The sequence below is a fragment of the Lepisosteus platostomus genome, chromosome 6, assembly GCF_059453375.1.
Source record: "Lepisosteus platostomus isolate fLepPlt1 chromosome 6, fLepPlt1.hap1, whole genome shotgun sequence".
In the NCBI taxonomy this organism is placed as follows: domain Eukaryota; kingdom Metazoa; phylum Chordata; class Actinopteri; order Semionotiformes; family Lepisosteidae; genus Lepisosteus; species Lepisosteus platostomus.
In genome coordinates this window covers 64835846-64854243 of record NC_142616.1, presented here as the reverse complement: position 1 = coordinate 64854243, position 18398 = coordinate 64835846, and the positions used below count along the sequence as shown (strand labels likewise).

General features: G+C 40.8%; 1 protein-coding gene across 2 annotated transcripts in view; it reads left to right on the top strand.

Moving 5' to 3' along the window:
* The window catches only part of LOC148662135 (protein bicaudal D homolog 2-like), a 65772-nt gene that overhangs the window by 15535 nt on the left and 31839 nt on the right, over nt 1–18398 (top strand). For both annotated transcript variants that reach the window (XM_088636938.1, XM_088636939.1), the window contains exon 2: nt 13293–13505. In XM_088636938.1, coding sequence (XP_088493064.1) covers nt 13293–13505 — 213 coding nt within the window. The remainder of the gene's footprint in view (nt 1–13292; nt 13506–18398) is intronic.

Sequence of the window (18398 nt, the reverse complement as noted above, 5' to 3'; positions counted from 1 at the left end):
TTGGGATGCATTAAGGTATTGGAGTGAATCTTTGAATGAACACATCCTGGTGTTCCCTTACTACTGGAGGTTGGTGTTTGCCCTTGATGTTTGATATACAGTAGGCCAGCGGGTGGAATTCATCACGGGCAGATTGGGACAGATGGAAAAACAACAACAACAAGTGTGGCTCTGAATCTCAGCCAGGCTCTCAGGGGTGACAAGAAAGGAGTTTCTAGTCTGTGCTTTTCACTCATTCTGAAATTATCTGCCACAAACGGGATTGAGTTTCTCTTTTGCCAAGTGAAGTGTGAGTAAGATGTGTACATGCATCATATAAGGGTAACAACAAACCTTTAGGGGAGGGAAATAATTTCTGGACATACAGTACTTTAATTTCACTGCTTTAGCTAAGAAAAAATGTTTTTGTTATAATGCTGTAGTAATGAGAAACAAAAGTTTGTTGAAATATCTTTTTGAGGATAGTACAGATGTTGAAATTGTTTTCCATTATTGTGCATTAAGGAGTCTACTCTGTGAGTATATCACAGTGCGTAGCTTGATTTACATGTTCCTAGCTACACATTCTCCTACATACACTCTGTCCCATTGCTCTGGCATTTCTCTAGCTTTGTGGGTGGTCCTCCTTTCCGCATGCTAATTAAAGTTTAAATATAGCGGATTCATAGACTTTCTTCTGGCCAAGCAAAGAAGCACAAACCACTTTAGAACGTCTCGTAAATCACAACCCAGAGGACACTAGTGGAAACTAAGTGAAAAAGGACATTTACTGAGATTAGGAAGCACTTCCTTACCCAGTGGGTGGTGGGAGTCTGGTACAAGCTCTACCACCATGGTGTCAAAGCTGGTACTGTCTCCTCTCTCAGGAAAATGCTGGGTGAGCTCTGCAGCTTTTTTAGCTACTAAAACACAAACATGGCTGATGGGCCAAATGGCTTGCTCTTGCTTGCAAACTTTGTTCTTTGGATGAGCAGGGCTGGGCCTGGTCAGCAATGAAATGGTGGCCAGGGACTTTGGTATCAACTCCAGCTCTTGGCTAGATTTTACTTAGTGTTTTATTGTCTAGTTTCCCTAAAGTTTCCACTTAGCTCAGCTGGTTGATTCTTTCTTCTCCATCTGATCTGCAGTGTAGGAGGACTGTTGCTATATATCTCCTGGGTGGAGGCTGTGCTTCAGTGGTAGATGAACTGATCCCCCTCCTATATACTGTATATGAAGTCCTTTGGGACAATTTTGGATGAAAGAGATGTGTACAGTATATTCAATTATTATTATTAATTAGTATATCATTGAGATACATGTTCAATAATAAGTGTATGGGTTAATATGGGTAACAGTGTGGGGTTTAAGTAAAGCTTTATCATTATTTAATTTGTTAAATTCCAGAACAATATGTGTACAGAGCAATGGTATTTATTTCTTTATAGATGTGTGAACTAAGATGCTGATATGAAAAAAATATTTGAAGACCACACAAAAAAGATTATGATAATTTGTAAAATCCACTGATATTGCAGTCCTTAAAATACACAATTATATTGTGATATGGTTGCAACACTCTCAGTAATGCTTCACAGTTGCTTTAGTATTAATCACAAAATCATTTTAGGTAAATTCCAGTTTTATCATGAGACCATGTTTAGGTTTGGAAGCGAACAAATACTGGGAGGGGGAAAAGTAAAACCCATTTCTTCATTGCAAAACACTGAACTGAACAAATACTAGCCAAAAAGGCACTGTGGGGACGTTTTATCAGAAAAGAACAAAAATTACTGTTATATAGCAGTGCGCCAGATTAAAATCTCCAGCCATCTGGGTGTTCTGTCAGGAACATCTTGTACTGTTATGTGCATTGGAAGCATATAGTATATATATATACAGGAACAAGTAAAAAAGGTCAGACATTTTTGCATTCATGCTGCCATAGACCAAAAGTAAGACCTTCTGTAACACGTTTGAGATGTATTAGCATTTCACACACACAACAAAAATTGCTTTGCGTGCTAAATCAAGTCAGAATAGATCTTAACACATACCATCTCTCCTATATACAGTAAAATGAAGTGTACATAGGTTTGTAGGCCTCTCTGGTTCATATGTCTCAATTTTTAATTCTCTCTCATCGATGCTATGCTATGGAACCACTAGAGCAGGTCACAGTGTAACACAGTGGAGCACAGCTCTTTACTGTCTGAGCATAATTCAATTATACCACTGCTCTTTTTGGTTTTCCTGACAGACCATTGTCCAATAGTTCTGAACAATATGAATGTGCTAAATTGTAATCTCAACTGGCAAAGAAGAGGTCCCTTTGCGCTGGGGCAAGCCTGTTCAGTATGAGTACCACGAGCTATACAACAGCTAACAGGCTGTGCCTTTTGGCTGCTTAATGGGCCTGGCTCATCTGTCTAGGAATTTCAGCCAGTTTTCAGCTAAAATGAAAGAAGCCAGTCCTTTGTCCGTTATTTAAAAACAGCACACTTACTGCCGTGTTTCGTCAGCAGATCATTGCACAAAAAGAAAGTAAAATTACGACAAGCTTCCCTGTAGAGCCTGAGGTCTCACTAGCCATTGTGCTTTAGAAAGGGAAAAGCCAACAGCCTTTTGTAAAGGTGGCACACATACTTTAAGACCAAGGGCTCTGGTGTCAGATTTCCATCTTTTACTTTTGAGATCATTTAAGTTATTAATATATCGACAGGGTGAGAGGAATATGAGTTTGCCTTTATAGCTCGTCCCTTACAGTTGCTGGTCTAGCCTCTGTAATCCACCACACTGAGGTATTAGTATCAGTTGCTGAGGCACAAGAGTTAAGCCAGGGCTTTGTTACCTTGAAGGGTCAGGGGCTGGCGAAGGCCGTTACTGCTGGAAGTCGCCACCCCCCCCCCCGGAACAGCCGTCTCGCCTGATTGATTTAAGATGTCTGTTAGAAGACTCATTGCCCCTAGCTGGGAGCTCACTGCATTAGGGCTTCCATTAAAAAAGAAATTGCTCTCTGGCATTTATTAAAGCATTCCCCATGGTTCCTTGAAATTGACCACAACCTAGCGAGTAGAGAATCTATCCTATCTGCTTCACCCGGTCCAGCCTCTTTTGGTTTGTAAATGGAACGATGTTCCCCCCTCCCACATTTGGAACTGTTTGTGAATTCCTGTGTACATTTCAAGAACAATCCGTTACGTTCATGAGTAGTTCACGAAGCTGGCGTAAAATGAGAATACCCTTCATCTTTTTACCTCATCAATAACATTTACATTTTTCATTCTTCTTGTGTTGTGTGATAAGCAAAGAGGAAAACTGCAAAAAAAAAAAAACAACCCAAATGTATAGCCTTCGAGAAGGTGACTCTGTCTGGAGAAGTCAGAAGGTTTTATTGCTCTAGATGCCTTTTTTCCTTCTTTTGATCTCATTCTTCCTTCTCATGTTCATATGTTTTATTTTACATAAAACAGCGCTGCCTCTGAAAGTTTGAGTCAGTGCAGAACTACACATTCATTGCCTCTCAGCCATTTTAACTACAGATTTTTTCCACATCCAAGGACAACATTTTATAATAATACTGCCTTTTTTCACATGGTGTTTTAAAATCAATTTGTGGCATATTCATTTGATTTAATCTTGTTTTGCTGGAAAGTACATCTGCAAAACAGTAACAGATGTCTGTGTTGTATAGAGCATAAGTGGGACAGATTCTCTTACTGGGCTCTATCAAATTACCCAGATTGAGGGAGACATTTTATAAACAAAAAAAATCAGCTTAATTTAACATAGCTTAGCTTGATTCCTTTGTAAATATGTCATGATGTATTTTAGTTTGTTTTCCATTTTTGCATGAGATAAACCCGAGTATTTTCACAGTCATCACAACTTAAACTTGCTAGCTGGAACAAGGCCTGCAATTTTCAGAGATCTTCCATTTGTACAGCAAGGCAATGCTTTCATACATAAGTCAAAAATTCTGATTGTTAAACCATTTTAGGAGAAACATGAGAGGGAGAGAGAGTCTTTGCGTTTTTAATGCTTTGAAACTAGCAAAACAGCTGAGATAATGCATGGGTGTCTCTTCCTAAAGTGCACTAAAATGCTCAAATGTTTTTGCCCACTCCTGACCTGAAGTAGAAACTACACTAAATATTTCCCCCTGTTGTATTGCTTAACACACGAATATGAAACAGAATATTGGCAGGAAAGTAAAGGGTTGGCTTTCTTCCTCTGAAATTCAATAGGCTTCTGAGCCCCATTGTGCTTAACGGTACTTCTTTATTCAACAGTAGCTCCAGAAATGTTAATTATCTCTAAGGTACATTGGCTATTTCTTGTCTATTGCTTGGGAATTCTACTTTCCTATTTCCCTTACTGCGACCATCTCCAGATGCGAGATGTGTCTTTTTAAGCCCAAAGTCAAAGACGTTTTAGGCTGTGCTGTCACTTGAACGGCAGTACTTTTTAGATGGAAATTGTTTTTCTTCATTGCTAGTTCGGGCCTGTAATGCTTGTCAGAAGAAGATGTTTCAGTACAGATTCAGATTCAGAGACCTTTCTTGCAGCAAAGCAATGAGTAAACCCCTTCACAATAATATTTTCTGTGTGGGAGGTATAGATCCCCCTCCCATCCAGATTACATTCCTACTCTGTCATCTTAATTTAGAGTAACAAAGCATGCTGGAGTCATTAAGGAAGGGAACAACTTGAACGTTGTGAATCATGACAGCCCCTGGAGCCGTTTCTGTGGAGTGCTGGAAGAACTGAACCAGGCTTGACTGATCACTTCATCCGGGCTGGAAATGCATCATCACCGTCACTTTCCAAGATGAGTGTGAAGGAAACACTTTTTGCACCATACTGCTTGCCTTCAAAAGTAGGTTAAAGTCATTCTCATTCCTGTAGAGTTCGCTTATGGCTCATGGTTGCTAGTGCACATGTGGATATTGAACCTGAGCTTTACAGGATGAAGGACGTCCTTGACTAAGTGGGAATGTTGCCTTACAGGGTCGGTGTGAGAGGAATGTCGGATTCAATCACAGTTATGCTTCTCAAGGTCCTGTGAATAATGGATGGCGGCCTGACCCATATACTATTGCACTGATGATACATGGTAGTTGCAGTAGTCGTAAGCAAGTCTTCTAAAGTCTTCTGGACTTGAATGTTAACCATATTACAATTTCATATTTCTGAATGTAGCAATAAGGACAATTTGTATACAGTAGCTGTACGGTCCTTTACAGCAAAGCAGTGAATCTACTGGAGAAACGCCCTCTGGGATCTTATTGTGTACGCAGAGCTAAGAAAGACAGTGTGATTATGGTTTTGACCCTTTACAATGCTGGCCAGAGATAATTAGGCTGAAGTCTTGAACCACTGCTTAATCCCATGTGGGCAGAAAGAGGCAGATTATCTGACTGGGCATTGAACAGGATTTTTGCATTTGCAATAACATTCTGGTACTCCACAGTTTCTTTTTTTCTAGTACAACAGCCTACAGCACATATGCGAATGAATTCTGTGTCTCCCTCCAGATGGTAATAAAGTATTTATTTAATCCAGTATGCTAAAATGCTGTAATTTGTGTGTACTTTGTGATCTGCCTCGGGCTGAAACCTGCACTGTATAAATAGAATAGAAGATTAAAAAGACTGGTTTAAATCTAATAGAAAGAATCTAGATCTTCTCTGCCTCTCACAAGCCTACAAGACAGCACAGTAAGCTGTCGCATGTGCATGGTCTTCTACAGCGTAGAAAGAGATTTGGCTGAATGTAGTGCAGTCTCAGGAACTTAATGGTTATTAGCAGCACAGTATTTTATCTCCAGAGCTCTTCTGCACACAGATAGCTTGTGTCCTATTTTTTAAATCTACACTCATCCTGAACTAGCAAACCAAAAGGTTACTTTCAATGACACGATAAGCGTAGAGAGACAGGATTCCCCATTCCCCCCAGCCTCCCAGATACTTAAACTCTTAAGACGGTTTCCAAGAATGGAGAGAACGATTCCTTGGATCTAGAATCTGCAGTTAATGAGAAACTGCTGTGTTGAGCTGAAACGGATTTGACAAACATGTGGACCACATTACCGGTTCATTGTAGAAAGTTTTTCAGCTCTAGTCTTCAGTTTTAAAAGTACGCACGCCACCTTGTTTTACAGGATAAATTCAGAGTTTAGTTGGGTAATATCTCTTCTATATGTAGATGTTCATGTGGGTGATCTTTTTCTTTAAAATGAAAAAAGCAGTGCTTCTAAGCCTTCCAATTAAATGCTTTTTGTGTTATTGGATACTGGCCATGATGGTAGAGTGTGAGGTAGACAGGGGGAACCGAAACAAATAAGAAAGCATTTACAACTCAGCAAGCATCTTTGGAATTCTTCCTTTCACTGTGAACCAACCTGCTCAGTGTTTGGAAATGTAATTGTCTGGTTCAGGTTGAGGTTGTGAACTTTTTTTCCCCCAAAACCATAGTACCTCTTATTGTTACAGCCTCTGTTATCTAGGTTGTTGTGGTTTGAAATTCATGAAATGGAGAGAAAACCTGGCTAGAGGTTTGTTTGTATAGTATGGCATGAGAGAGGTAGGTATTCTTTGCACGCCACAGCCTTGTTTGTTTTACTATATGTGGATCCCATAAATCTGTAATCATTAACTTGCTTTGGCATCTAACGAATTCACACATCTGTCAGGAATGCCAGTGAAGTACTGTAAGTGGAGGCGGGCTAGAGGGAAGTGTTAATGAATATTTTGTCACTTATCAACACCCTCTGACTAGTCTGGTACTGTACAAGTTTAGTACAAATGAATTAATGCAGTTTCATAATCCTCAGAACAAGGATGATCTAAATACAGTATATATATATACTGTATGTACCAATATTTAATTGAAAAAATGGTATTGTAAAAGGGCTTTTGGCATATTTGCATTCAACAGGATTATTTAATTTTTGTCTTGTCTGCAACTGCCTGTTGTGGCTGAAAGTAGCGCCTTACTGCAATCATGGCCCGGTAAATCATCATTCTGTTCGATGCGCTTTGATGGAAACAGGTTTGAGGTATTGATCTACACGTAAAAAGCATTTTCATTATTGGATGGCGAACTCAGCTGGGTCCTGAGCAAAGTGAATGTTTGGCAGTCTTAGCACTTGTAAGTAAACCAGGAGAGAAGAAAACAGTGAGATGAAGGTCAAGGAAAATGTGGGGGAGTCTGGGGTTCTGCTGGCCTGCTGTAATTGCAGAAGCTTGCTGTCAGTGACAGAGAGAGCGACTCTGCATGTCACCAGCCATGTGTGAATATCAGTTTTTCACACTATTCACTCCAGTACATGCCAGCTGGGGGAGGGCTTTCAACAACCTATAATTAACGTTTTTTTAATTGCATTCCGTTTCAAATCCTGTCATTTATTATGAAAAGGAAGATGGACACCGGTTGGTTTGGGGCAGAATCAACAGAGAAATTCAAAAATGTTTAGGTTAGGCAAAATCCAAGGAAAATCTGTGAAGAAAATGTACGGGAGCCAGAGTCAAAAAGAGACCAAGGGGAAAACAGAATTGGAATGGGAGTTGACCGAAGAGAGATGCTTAGATGTCTTTTTACCAAAAAGCATTTATTAAATCTTCAATGGCTGAAGGACCCTTAAAAAACACTACACAAAGCAGGTTTCACAAACAGCCAATCCAGCTAATATTATTTCCATGGGAATTCCTCTTCCCAGTTAACTCCTACAATTGACAGTGGTTAATAGCACAAATCGTTGGCTGATCGCAAAAAGCCATTTGTATCTACTGACAGACCCTCTTAAAATAATCCGAAGAACACTTTTTTTATTTAATAGGATGAGGGTGATTTTCAACATTTTGTTCAGAGGAAAATGTCAAATTATGAACTCATACTACCTTAACATAAGCCAAAAATGTGCCTTCCACGTTCTCTCCTTTGTGTCTTTTTTGATTGCAGTATTTTTATGTGGGCAGCAGAGGATTGAAGGAATTTAGGGCTCCTGGTTAAAGAAGGTCAAGGATTTAGAAGCAGCACCAAATCCCACCGTTGGTCCAGATGGGCAACTTTAAAGTAATTTTGCTCAAGAGATTCAGTGAAAGATTCTGCTTCTGAAAGTATAGCATTATTAGAATGCAGACTATAAAATTGTGTACACTGCTGTCAGGAGTGGAAAAAGGAGAGTTGATGAAGACTTTTGTCTTGATCTTCAGCTGTAATGAGTTTCATGACGGCAAGAGATGTTCTTTTCAGGTATCTTGCCCATTCACTTTGGTGTGCTGGTGTATTGTACCTTTCTAACAAGAGCCAATTTGATCCATACATTATCATGTGCTAGTAGGGTTCTGCTTAGATGCGTAAGTGTATTTCTTTACACTCAGCTTTAGAGCAGTGAATACTTTCCCACCCCTAAGCATGTTGTGTCTTTGCCATACAAGGATTTCCAACATTGCTTACATTTTTAAGGCTCAATGGGATTGTCACACCACCCGGAGATAAGCCATGGATTGTATACCTCGAGACCCGTCACATACTCAGTAGTGTATATTTAAACACAGTAATGAGTTGATGTTGTGTAACATTCCTCCCCCTGGTCCAGTCTGTTGGTGTCATTGCATACCAATTATATCTTAGTTGTAAGTTCAGTTAGTGTATATAACTATATATAGTGGTTGCCGTAACAGTTCTTAAGGTTCTGAGATGTTCCTTAATGTTAAAACGAATGCATGCAAATTAACATTAGCTTCTCTACTTGAGCTCTCGATAGACATTTTATTACTCATCCTGTCATGTTTCATTTAGCCCACATGTGAATGCAAACTGATTTTCATTCAGGTTTAACGGCTACAGCTGCCCTCCTTTCTCAAAGATTTGCCCAGGAGACTGAAACCTTCTCCATTAACCTGGCAACGCTGCTAAGAAATGGCTCGCGGTGCTCTCGAGACGGTTTCTGTTGTTCCAGGCCAGGCACAAAAGCCCTCTTCTGGCTCCCGAGGTTTGGAAGAACCAGCACTGACAGACAGAAGTGATGGTGTAAGCCTTTAGATTTTCATTTTAAGACTGGATTCTCAGAATTTTAGTCCCACCCCGACAGAAAAATGTGCTTTTCTTTATCTGACAGATTTGACAGGCTACAAAGACTCTATATTAGAAAAGCTCTAAATTATTCATGCACTTACCCCGTATTTTGACTCTTAACTGAGGGGTAACACGCTTGTGATCAAATTAATACATTTGTTTCCTTTCACACCAAGCTCCTCAAATTGCCTACATCTAGCAGCTACCCACCTGAACTACATCTGTTAGTAACTGGTAATTCGTCTTACCAGATATTTTTTGGCTGGGTCAGTGTTTCTGAGAAAGTACAGTGTGAAATTGTCGTCACAGACTGAGGTGGTTTGCCACTGGCTTGATGCTGGTTTTTGAATATTAATTGACACTGGAATTGTCCCTGGCAGTGATACAATGCTCACTTCACTTCAGATGTAACAGTTTGTTTGGGACTGATAAGTAATGTTAAAGATGTGTCTTACAGGGTTTGTAAAAAAAAGCGAAACAATTAACAATTAAGCATGTTTAGGCGTATTGAACATGACCACTGAAGAAATAATTGGTATCTCTGTTGTGCTGCCAATCCTAAAGTTAATGTCTCGTGGTGATCTCATTCATGCCGTCATACAGAACTGCCAGATTGGAGGACATTTACAAGCTGGAGCTTGAAAGCACACAGTTCTCTTCTGCTCTGTCGTTAAATGTTGCAGGTGATTAAGCTGATGCACTCGTTCATGCAGTTATTAAAAGTTGAGTCTGGTCAGTTCTCACAGAATAGACCTGGTGTTATAGAATAGACACAGAATAGACAGGGTGTTAATGTCTGCCCATCCCCAGGTGACCACACCACTAGCCTGAACTGGTTTTCACATTTTAGCTGCTGCTCTTCAAAGAGCAGGCGATTTCTTCATTAAAAAAAACTTACTCATGAACTTTGTTTTTTTTTCTTCACATATCTTATCTCGGATCCCCGTGCTTCTGCAAAGTTGCTGCTGGGACTAAGTTTAGTTTCTGTCTTGATGTGAATTCACCTGTCTTTCATATGTGAGTAATACAGTGCTCTCGGTAGACACAGGAGACATTGTTGAGTGCCAGATACCGAACAGTTAATTAGCCACTGGAGATCTGGTGGAGAACTCCCCCAGATTCATCTTGGCTGGTTTTGTTTCCCCAAGTTGATGAAGTGCGCCGCCTTGTTTTAAAAAGAGACGGAGGTGGTAGGCGAGGTTTTTGTTCCAGCCTTTCAAAACTTGAAACGGGTGCTTTCCCTGCCTGCTCCTGTGTAAAATTCCCAGTCTCCGCGCGTGTCCCCCAGTGCTTGTTTTTCACTGCTAGCTAACGATCAGTCACGGTTGTGTATCCAGAGATTTAAGACCTGTAGCTTTAAAAAGAATCAGCTGCTGTCAGCACAAGCTGATGTGCATTTTCTCTTCTTCCACACTTCCGTACTTAACACCTTGCATGATATTCCAGAGTAATATTTTAATTTAAAACGGTGTCAATAAAAGTTTTATAATACCGTGTCTGTATATGGCAGTTTTATCACTTATTGACTTAATGAAGTGCTTTTAAATAGGGATTAGAATATGGGATATATAATGGTTCGTTTCTGGCCTACAGCTTCGCTGCAGTTCAAGTGTTCATTGGCCATGGGCCTTGACTTAAAATCCACTTGTTCAGGGACATTCCACAATCTTATAGCCTTTGCTGGAATGGATATCTGGCTGAGGTGGCTTGGATCATTTGAAGAGTGGATAAGAAAACCTGAGTGTTACTGCAGTAGTTCAAATGAAATAGATTGAACGTTTCATACAAGTTGACAACGTGATGTTTCATTCTGCTTTATGCCAAAGACAGACTTGCATGTCTGTGTGTTGTTGGTCGTGCCCTGGAATGTATTGACATTTAAATCCTCAGGAAGGCTGTATCAAAGGGGTTTTGTTCTGGAGGGCTAAAATGTTGAATTCTTGAATCGTGTGACCTCCGTGCCCTTGCAGTTGTGCCTTGGCGAATTACAAAGTGTATTTATGTCAGATCACTCCTGTGAACTTTTCTTTAGTCGCTTCTGTGGCTGAGGTTTGCCATTTTTGAAACATGCAGTTTTCTGCTTGTTTGAAAATTAAGTACGAAAGAAGAGCTCATGCTCTCTTATTTGATGTGCTTATAATTAAATGTAACGGTTCTTATTTGCTCCAAAAATGACTCTCAGTGCTGTGTGGAATAATTTGAATCGCCTTGTGTGGCACAAGGTTTTGTAATGATTTCAGAAGGCCAAAAACTGGTCTTACATATTTAGAGTAAATTTCATTATTCAGATTCATTACTGTGTTGGGGCTACAGAATTTGATCTCTGTGGGGATTATCATGATAGGTTATCCACGTTTGAAAACTAAGAAAAGATTAGAAATCGTCTCATCTGTCAGAGGTTTTAAATGTGGGATCAAGCCCGTATTAAATCAGGCAATTTTTATAAGACATCGCATTTCAGTGCAAAGATATATGAGATTAGAAACTGAGCTATGGAAATGAAAGCGAAATGGATGTAAAATATTTTTTTCAGACGGAGATTTTCATATTCTAATTCACTATTTTTCAGCCCTGAATCTCCTTTGTTGTGAAGTTCAATGTTAAATTATATAGCCAAGAGCCCAGCTCTTCTTTCAAAATCGATATGATATGAATATAAAAATAATTTAATAATTGTCACTGCCCATTCGAACACATAAAGCAGAAAAGACTTGCCAGGCCCAATCCATGGATTTAAATTTATCGTAACACTGTAGCAGAGCATGCAGAGAATAAAAAAAGAGATGCATGTAGGGGAAGTTTTACTTTTATCTTTTTCTTTTTGTGTCATATTTCGTTCCCATTTCTTTAGTCAGTTGGCATTTCAGCTGTCTTTTTGAATGGGAGCTGTAAAATGATGTTCTCCCATCTGAGCCCCTAATAGCAAAATGGATTCTTTTCTTAAATCATTGTTTTGCCCTTTTTTTTTTGTTTGTAAAACAAGTTTCTGTTGAACAGTGTAATGTTAAACCAGAGATGGAAAAAAATCTGAATCAAGCACAAGAACAGGACACCCCCAGCTTGCTTTTCAGTGAGATTATTTTGTTTCCCATTTCCCTTTTATGTTTTTACTAGGTGTCAAGCTTTTTTAAGGGTTATTTTTCCTTCATGGAAAAGAGATTGAAATTCACATCATGGAGTCTTTGCACAGATGGCTTTGTATTTTGTTTTCCAGAGATGGGTCTGTATTTTTAATTTCCCAGGGGCGTTTCTGACATTAGCACTGCCTCCTGTCCAGATAACTGATGTTTGCTCTTGACCTGGCTGAGCTTGACTGAATCCGAAATGGGCCTTAACTGTTTTGGGGGGGTTCTGTATCCTCAACAATGCTCATGGCAGCCATCTCTTTCCAGGAAAGATTTTATTTCTGCAATGATGTGAACAGACACTGTTTAAAGAATGATGCAATTGATTTTTGGCACCGCTGTCTTAGATGTCTGAAGCCTTTTCAGCACCATAGGAGCTCCAGAAAAAAAGAAAAACCTGAGCCATTTTTTTACTTATGCCATTTCCATTTCCTAGCTTTCATTCAGGATTTTGAAGTTAGTGGAGTTCATTTTAGAAACATTTTGTCCATTTGTGAGGGGAAAATATGGTTTAGGGAATCGAGCTGGCCCATCATCACCAAAAATAATCCAGTGTAATGTAGCAAATAACATTGTAGGTTTAATAGGATGTACAGTGTTAATTAGTTTAAAGTAAATAAGAGGTAATGTCAGTGGATGACATGTTGGCACAGTGGGTGGCATTGCTGCCTTGCAGTGCAGGGGTCCTGGATTCAGTTCCTGGGGTGCTGTCTGCATAGAATGTGTATGTTCTCCCCGTGTGTGCATGGGTTTCCTTTGGGTGCTCCAGTTTCTTCCCATAGTCCAGAGTCATACTGGTGGGTTAATTGGCTTTTGAGAAAACTGGCCCTGGTGCGAGTGTGTGCGTTTGTGTCTGTGTGTGCTCTGCAGTGGACTGGCATCAATTCCAGGTTGTACCCTGCATCCCACCCGTTACTTTCCTGGATAGGTCATGGTTGTCTGGTGGCAACATCATTTCCTTCGCAGATTGTCTGTTTGTTTCAGGAATTACAGCCCAGATTTGAAGCCACGGCTTGATTTTTTTGGAGCGTCCTGTTATTGTGCACAATAAGGACTAGTTTTGGCCGTGACGCTGAAGTTGTTGTGTTCTGTTGCTCGTTTCTTCAGGCCTTTGGACAAGCACATTCCAACCACAAGAAGGTAGCAGCGGACGGGGAGAGTCGGGAGGAGTCCCTGATCCAGGAGTCGGCCTCGAAGGAAGCCTATTACGAACAGAGGGTCCTGGAGCTGCAGACGGAGCTCAAACAGATGAGGAACGTCTTGGCCAATGCGCAGTCCGAGAACGACCGGCTTGCCTCGGTTGCACAAGAGATGCGAGAGGTACGGTGGGATAGCTGGGCTTCAAGCATTAGAACAAGCACCTGGTCCGTGTGCAGTGATGATCTTACTATAGATGCATCTTTTTAAGCTTCTTGTAATATCCCTGAAGTTGACTTATTAAAACTATGGATGTGCCCTGCCAAGTTGGTGCATTCAGTAAAGAATCCCGTGTGGAGGAGGATGGATTTATCACCTGCGCTACCCTAGACCAGCTGAACGCTATATGACACCAGTATTCGTTTATGGGATGCTTAGCTTGAAAGCAAACGTGGCATGTGCTGCCCTTGAATTCCCCCAAGCTCGTCTGAGATCGCCGGTGAACGAGGAAGCTGTCATGAAGTGAAAGCGAAGCTGCTCTCTGAGAGGTCTGTCGTCCGTGTCTAATAATGACAGCCAGAAAATGGAAGTGAAAGAGTGCACCAAGATGAAAGCCATTAGCAACGTGAGCCTTTCATGTACTCGAATTCTGGGCACTTTGTACATATCCATCAGATTTGTTTTCTTCATTAAATAGAACCCTTAGATTGGTCTTTAAGACTTAAGCACTAAAGCTCCTGTAGAATCTTAGGATTCCAATAGATTTCTAGGGCATCAGTGATTTATAATTATCCTTATGCATTCCCCTTAAATCTCTGGATGTTGGAAGATTGGTTTTAGGAATTATATGTGGACTAGGTCTTCCAGCTGTACAGTATTTATAACATATGCTTTGCATGAAAGCAAATCACAGCATTTAAGAAAATGGGCTGTTTTTTTTTTCCTATCAGGCCAGTATGGTGGTCAAACAGGTGTTCAAACTGTTGTTGGTCAGCTGTTATAAAACAACTGCAGAAAATTGTAAGACAATTGGCAGTTTTCTTTGGTTCGGATGATTTAGTTTGACAATTTCAGTATATTTTCAGTATTCTTACATCTGTAATATGTTTTCCCACCCAGGTAATATCTTTAAAAAGAGTTCCCTCACCAAAGCAAATGTATTTTGTCTTGTATTTCTGCTGAGATCATAATTAGCAGCAGGTTGTGCAGGACATATTAAGTAGAAATGACTTCATGCTATAAAAAGCACCAGAAGTCACCTTTTCTTGTTGGGTAAAAATCAGTTTCAGTTCATTCTCATCCCTGCATATTACATTGATATATTACACTTTCCCAGAGAGGTGCTAATTGAGGGCACAGAGCCGTCTGCGTCTGCTGAGGTTGAGAGTTTTTCACGTTGCTGCAGAATTACCAGTTGATTTTGTCGCAGCAATGCAGCATTTTAAAAAAAAAATTCTTAGGATAAAGGATAAAGCACATTTCACATGTCCAGTCAATTACAGAGGTCCTGGAACACAGGGTGGACCAGCTAAGGGCACATTTGTAATTTGTAAGGAGCTCAGGTTACTGAAAGCGTCAATATGTGAACTCGGTGAGACATTAATCTAGCGTTACTCAGACTGTCAGACATGCCAGAATGTTCCCATTCTTGTTCCTGTGCCAGACTTGAATTAGATTTGGATTGTGCTCAGACCTGCTTTAGTTTATGAAAAGCTAGAGGTATAATCAGTATTCAGTGCGATTAAAATCAAGTTTCTGCCTCAATAATATGAGGGGTTTATGCTATAAAAGATTTTAAGTAACCTCAATACCAGAAATAACAACCTTTCAGTTCTGCTTTACAGATCGTATGTTCTCTATAAACACATTGTTTTCCTAGAACAAGCTTATTAGCAAGGATAGTTTGAAATTTATTAGAAAAATCTCAAATCTTAAGGACATGTGGATGCGTTTTATACTCTTTAAAAGGAGGTGCTATACTCAGGTTTCAGCTTGAGTGAAGGGCATATATATAAAGAAATCATGAGACTTTTTAACCCAGTGTCAGCTGCTGTCACCTCTGGGTGAGGATTTTTTTATCTCGGATAAGGGGATTCCCAGTCAGACCATCGGAATAAAATAATTTAGCCTCTTGATTGAGCAGAGGGAGGGGATCAATCCTGTAAATCCTCCCTTTGAAGTCTTTGGTTTAATTGTTGGAAAAGTGCCCTCCTTGAGGAGGGGAGGAGAAGTCAGTGTGCATTAAATACCCCAGCTCTGGTCTGAACCCTCCCGATCTCTGAGCGTCTGCACAGTGTCTGGGCTGCTCCAGCTGACAGCGAGTTATTAACTCTCCTGTCTCCAGCCTGATTTCCTTGATTTGGGGGAGGGGAGCTGGCTGGTCTTTCTTTGTCCACACACACACACACACACACACACACACACACACACACCTCCATCTGTTAAGACACAACCTAAGCAGGCATATGCGCACGCGCACACACACACACCCGAAGAAGATATTTCATCTCCCTCCATTTCGTTTGATCAGCCCTCTGGATCACAGCTGGCCTCATGGGGAAGAAGCACTGCAGGCTCTTTAATCCTGCAGAGCCTCGGTCCGAGGCCAGAGGCCAGGCCCGCCTGGCGCAGAGCTGCTCCCTCCCTGCCCCTCCCTGCGCTGTGTTTTAACATGGGGAAGAGCAGCCTGCGGCACTTTCCCTTTAAGAGAATATGCTGCACGTTTAATTACTGCAAAACACATCCGTCTCCGCCAGGTTTTGTGCTCCGCAATTTTATTTGTGTGTGCGTGAGAGAGAAAGATGAAATATATTGTTTTTAACATTCTGAGAAGGAAAATGTGAGGAAGTATGCTTCAGCACATGTTTGGGTGCTTTTCTACGTATATGGTAAAATGTAGGTTAGTCCTGTCTTCAACAAGACCCAGTGGTATTTGGAAAAAACCTTATTTCCTGTTTTAGCTGACATCTGAAAATGTAGGAATGAAAAGCTGGGACTTTTTGGCTTGTGGCTTTTGCTATTATGTGACCTTATTCCTCTTTCGTGTCCTTAAAAAAATAATTTTCTTTCTAAAATTTAATACATACAATTTCTGACATTCTGTGGAGGGAAAATAAGCTCAAAGCTGCCAAATCCTGTGTAAAATGGATTTTGTGGGGGCCAGCTGTCCTTGCTCAGTATTTTTCCGACGTTTTGCATGCAAAATGCTTAAAAAATAAACTTGTTTTTTTAATGTTCAGCTGACCTTTTTATTGCTTTTTCCTAGCGTTTCCTAGTTTTGGAAAATCTGTTTCTGCTCATGTAGTGGTGCACACAATTATTCCGAAATTTTGAAATAACAATTGAAAGGTCTTACTGAAACTGGTAAACAGTCATCCGAACCATGAAGCAGCCCTTCTTTGTAATTCGTAAGTGCCTGCGCAGTGGCTCCGTATTGATTCAACGGTGGCGTTATGAAAGAATCTGGACTTAAAATGGAATGAAGAGCTCTGACTGGATTCACCTGTCTCAGATTAGACAGCGCCACTGCAGTCCAACTATCCATCTTCAGAAAGCTGCTCTTTCTGGGGAGGGCTGTCGCAGGCCCGACCCCACACTCACACCTTGGCTGGGGCACCAGTCCATTGCAAGACCCCAAAGAAGGGGGGGGGGAGGGTTTAGAGAAACCCACTAACGTGTCTTTGGGAGGTGGAAGGAAATAGGATCACCTGGCAAAAATCTATACCGATGTGTGGAGAACGTGGAGACTCTGCACAGACGGATGCCTCGGGCCCCCGGGGCTGTGAGTCTGCAGCCCTGCCACGCCACTGAGCCACCCCACTGCAGTTCAGTGCTTGGTATTCAGGCCACAGTGCAGTGCAAAGCACAGCCCGCAGCCGCTTTTCACAGTGATCATCTGCGCACACTGTACTGAATAAGAGCTTGTCACATTTCAGCTGACTGAAATCAGGCTCTGATTGAAACTGAATGCATTTTTAGATTGTGGCAGATGATGCTATGCAAATGTAAAAGAAGCTAGACAAAAGCTCCCTGCAATTTTAGGGAAGGGGAGTGTTACAGCATCCCCACATAAATCAATCAAATACAACTTCCTTCCTTCCTCCAGTTTTTCCAATTTCACTGGATGCCATCTCATTAAACATCAAGTGAACAAAAACAATTCTTAACATAGTTGAACCGAATACAGATCAACAAGGTATCGTTAGTTTGTTTTGGCTTTGAGATAAAATTGCAGGTGCTTGAGGTCATCAAGTCATTGACATTTTTATTTAGATATTAATCTTTGCAGATGATTTTTATCTGTAAAATACTAGCTGAGTGGAAACAGAATAATATACTGTATGAACACAAGGTAGATGAAGCTGCAGAAGGTGCTGTTGACTTTGCTGCAGATATTTCCCATTCATATTGAAGACCTGAGTAAGTAACAACCAGGGTAATTCATGGAACACGTGGGTATTTTACTGAATAAAGAAATAATGCAAGTGGCACAGGAGAGTTTAAAACAAGAGATCTCTTACATCCATCCTTAAACAGCTTCCACGAGTTACTTGAAAACTGCATATTTCAAGAGTAAAAAGGGGTCTTCACTGTGTTTCACAAGAGATATCATGCCTGTGCTGGCGTTACGCTAAGAAGAAAGCCATGTGTAATTTATCTAATTCACATATTTCTGCGTTGCCAAGAACCTCTTTAATGAAACTGAAACAAATTGGCTCAATGAAATAATGAAATGGGCTAGTCTAGTGCCTTAATACACTGCCACATGCATTTGGCACGGGTGGGATTTAAACCCTCAGACTTAATGGGTGCAAATTGGATCTTTGATTTGCCACGTTTGACAGTACTATTCCAGAGTGGACTGTAGTGATGTGCGTTGCTGGGGGGGGTACTTAAGGATCCTATTGTGCGTCCTCTGATGGATGAGGTGGTGGGTCATGACGGGGGGGCTTCTGGAGGTCTATTCTGCAAAAGGCAGTGCTGCGCCCAGGAAACTGCCCATACTCTACAGTGGCTGTTTATCTCGGAGCAGTGCCTGTCCCTTCACTGCGCCGCACTGGGGAGAATTATCAGGGC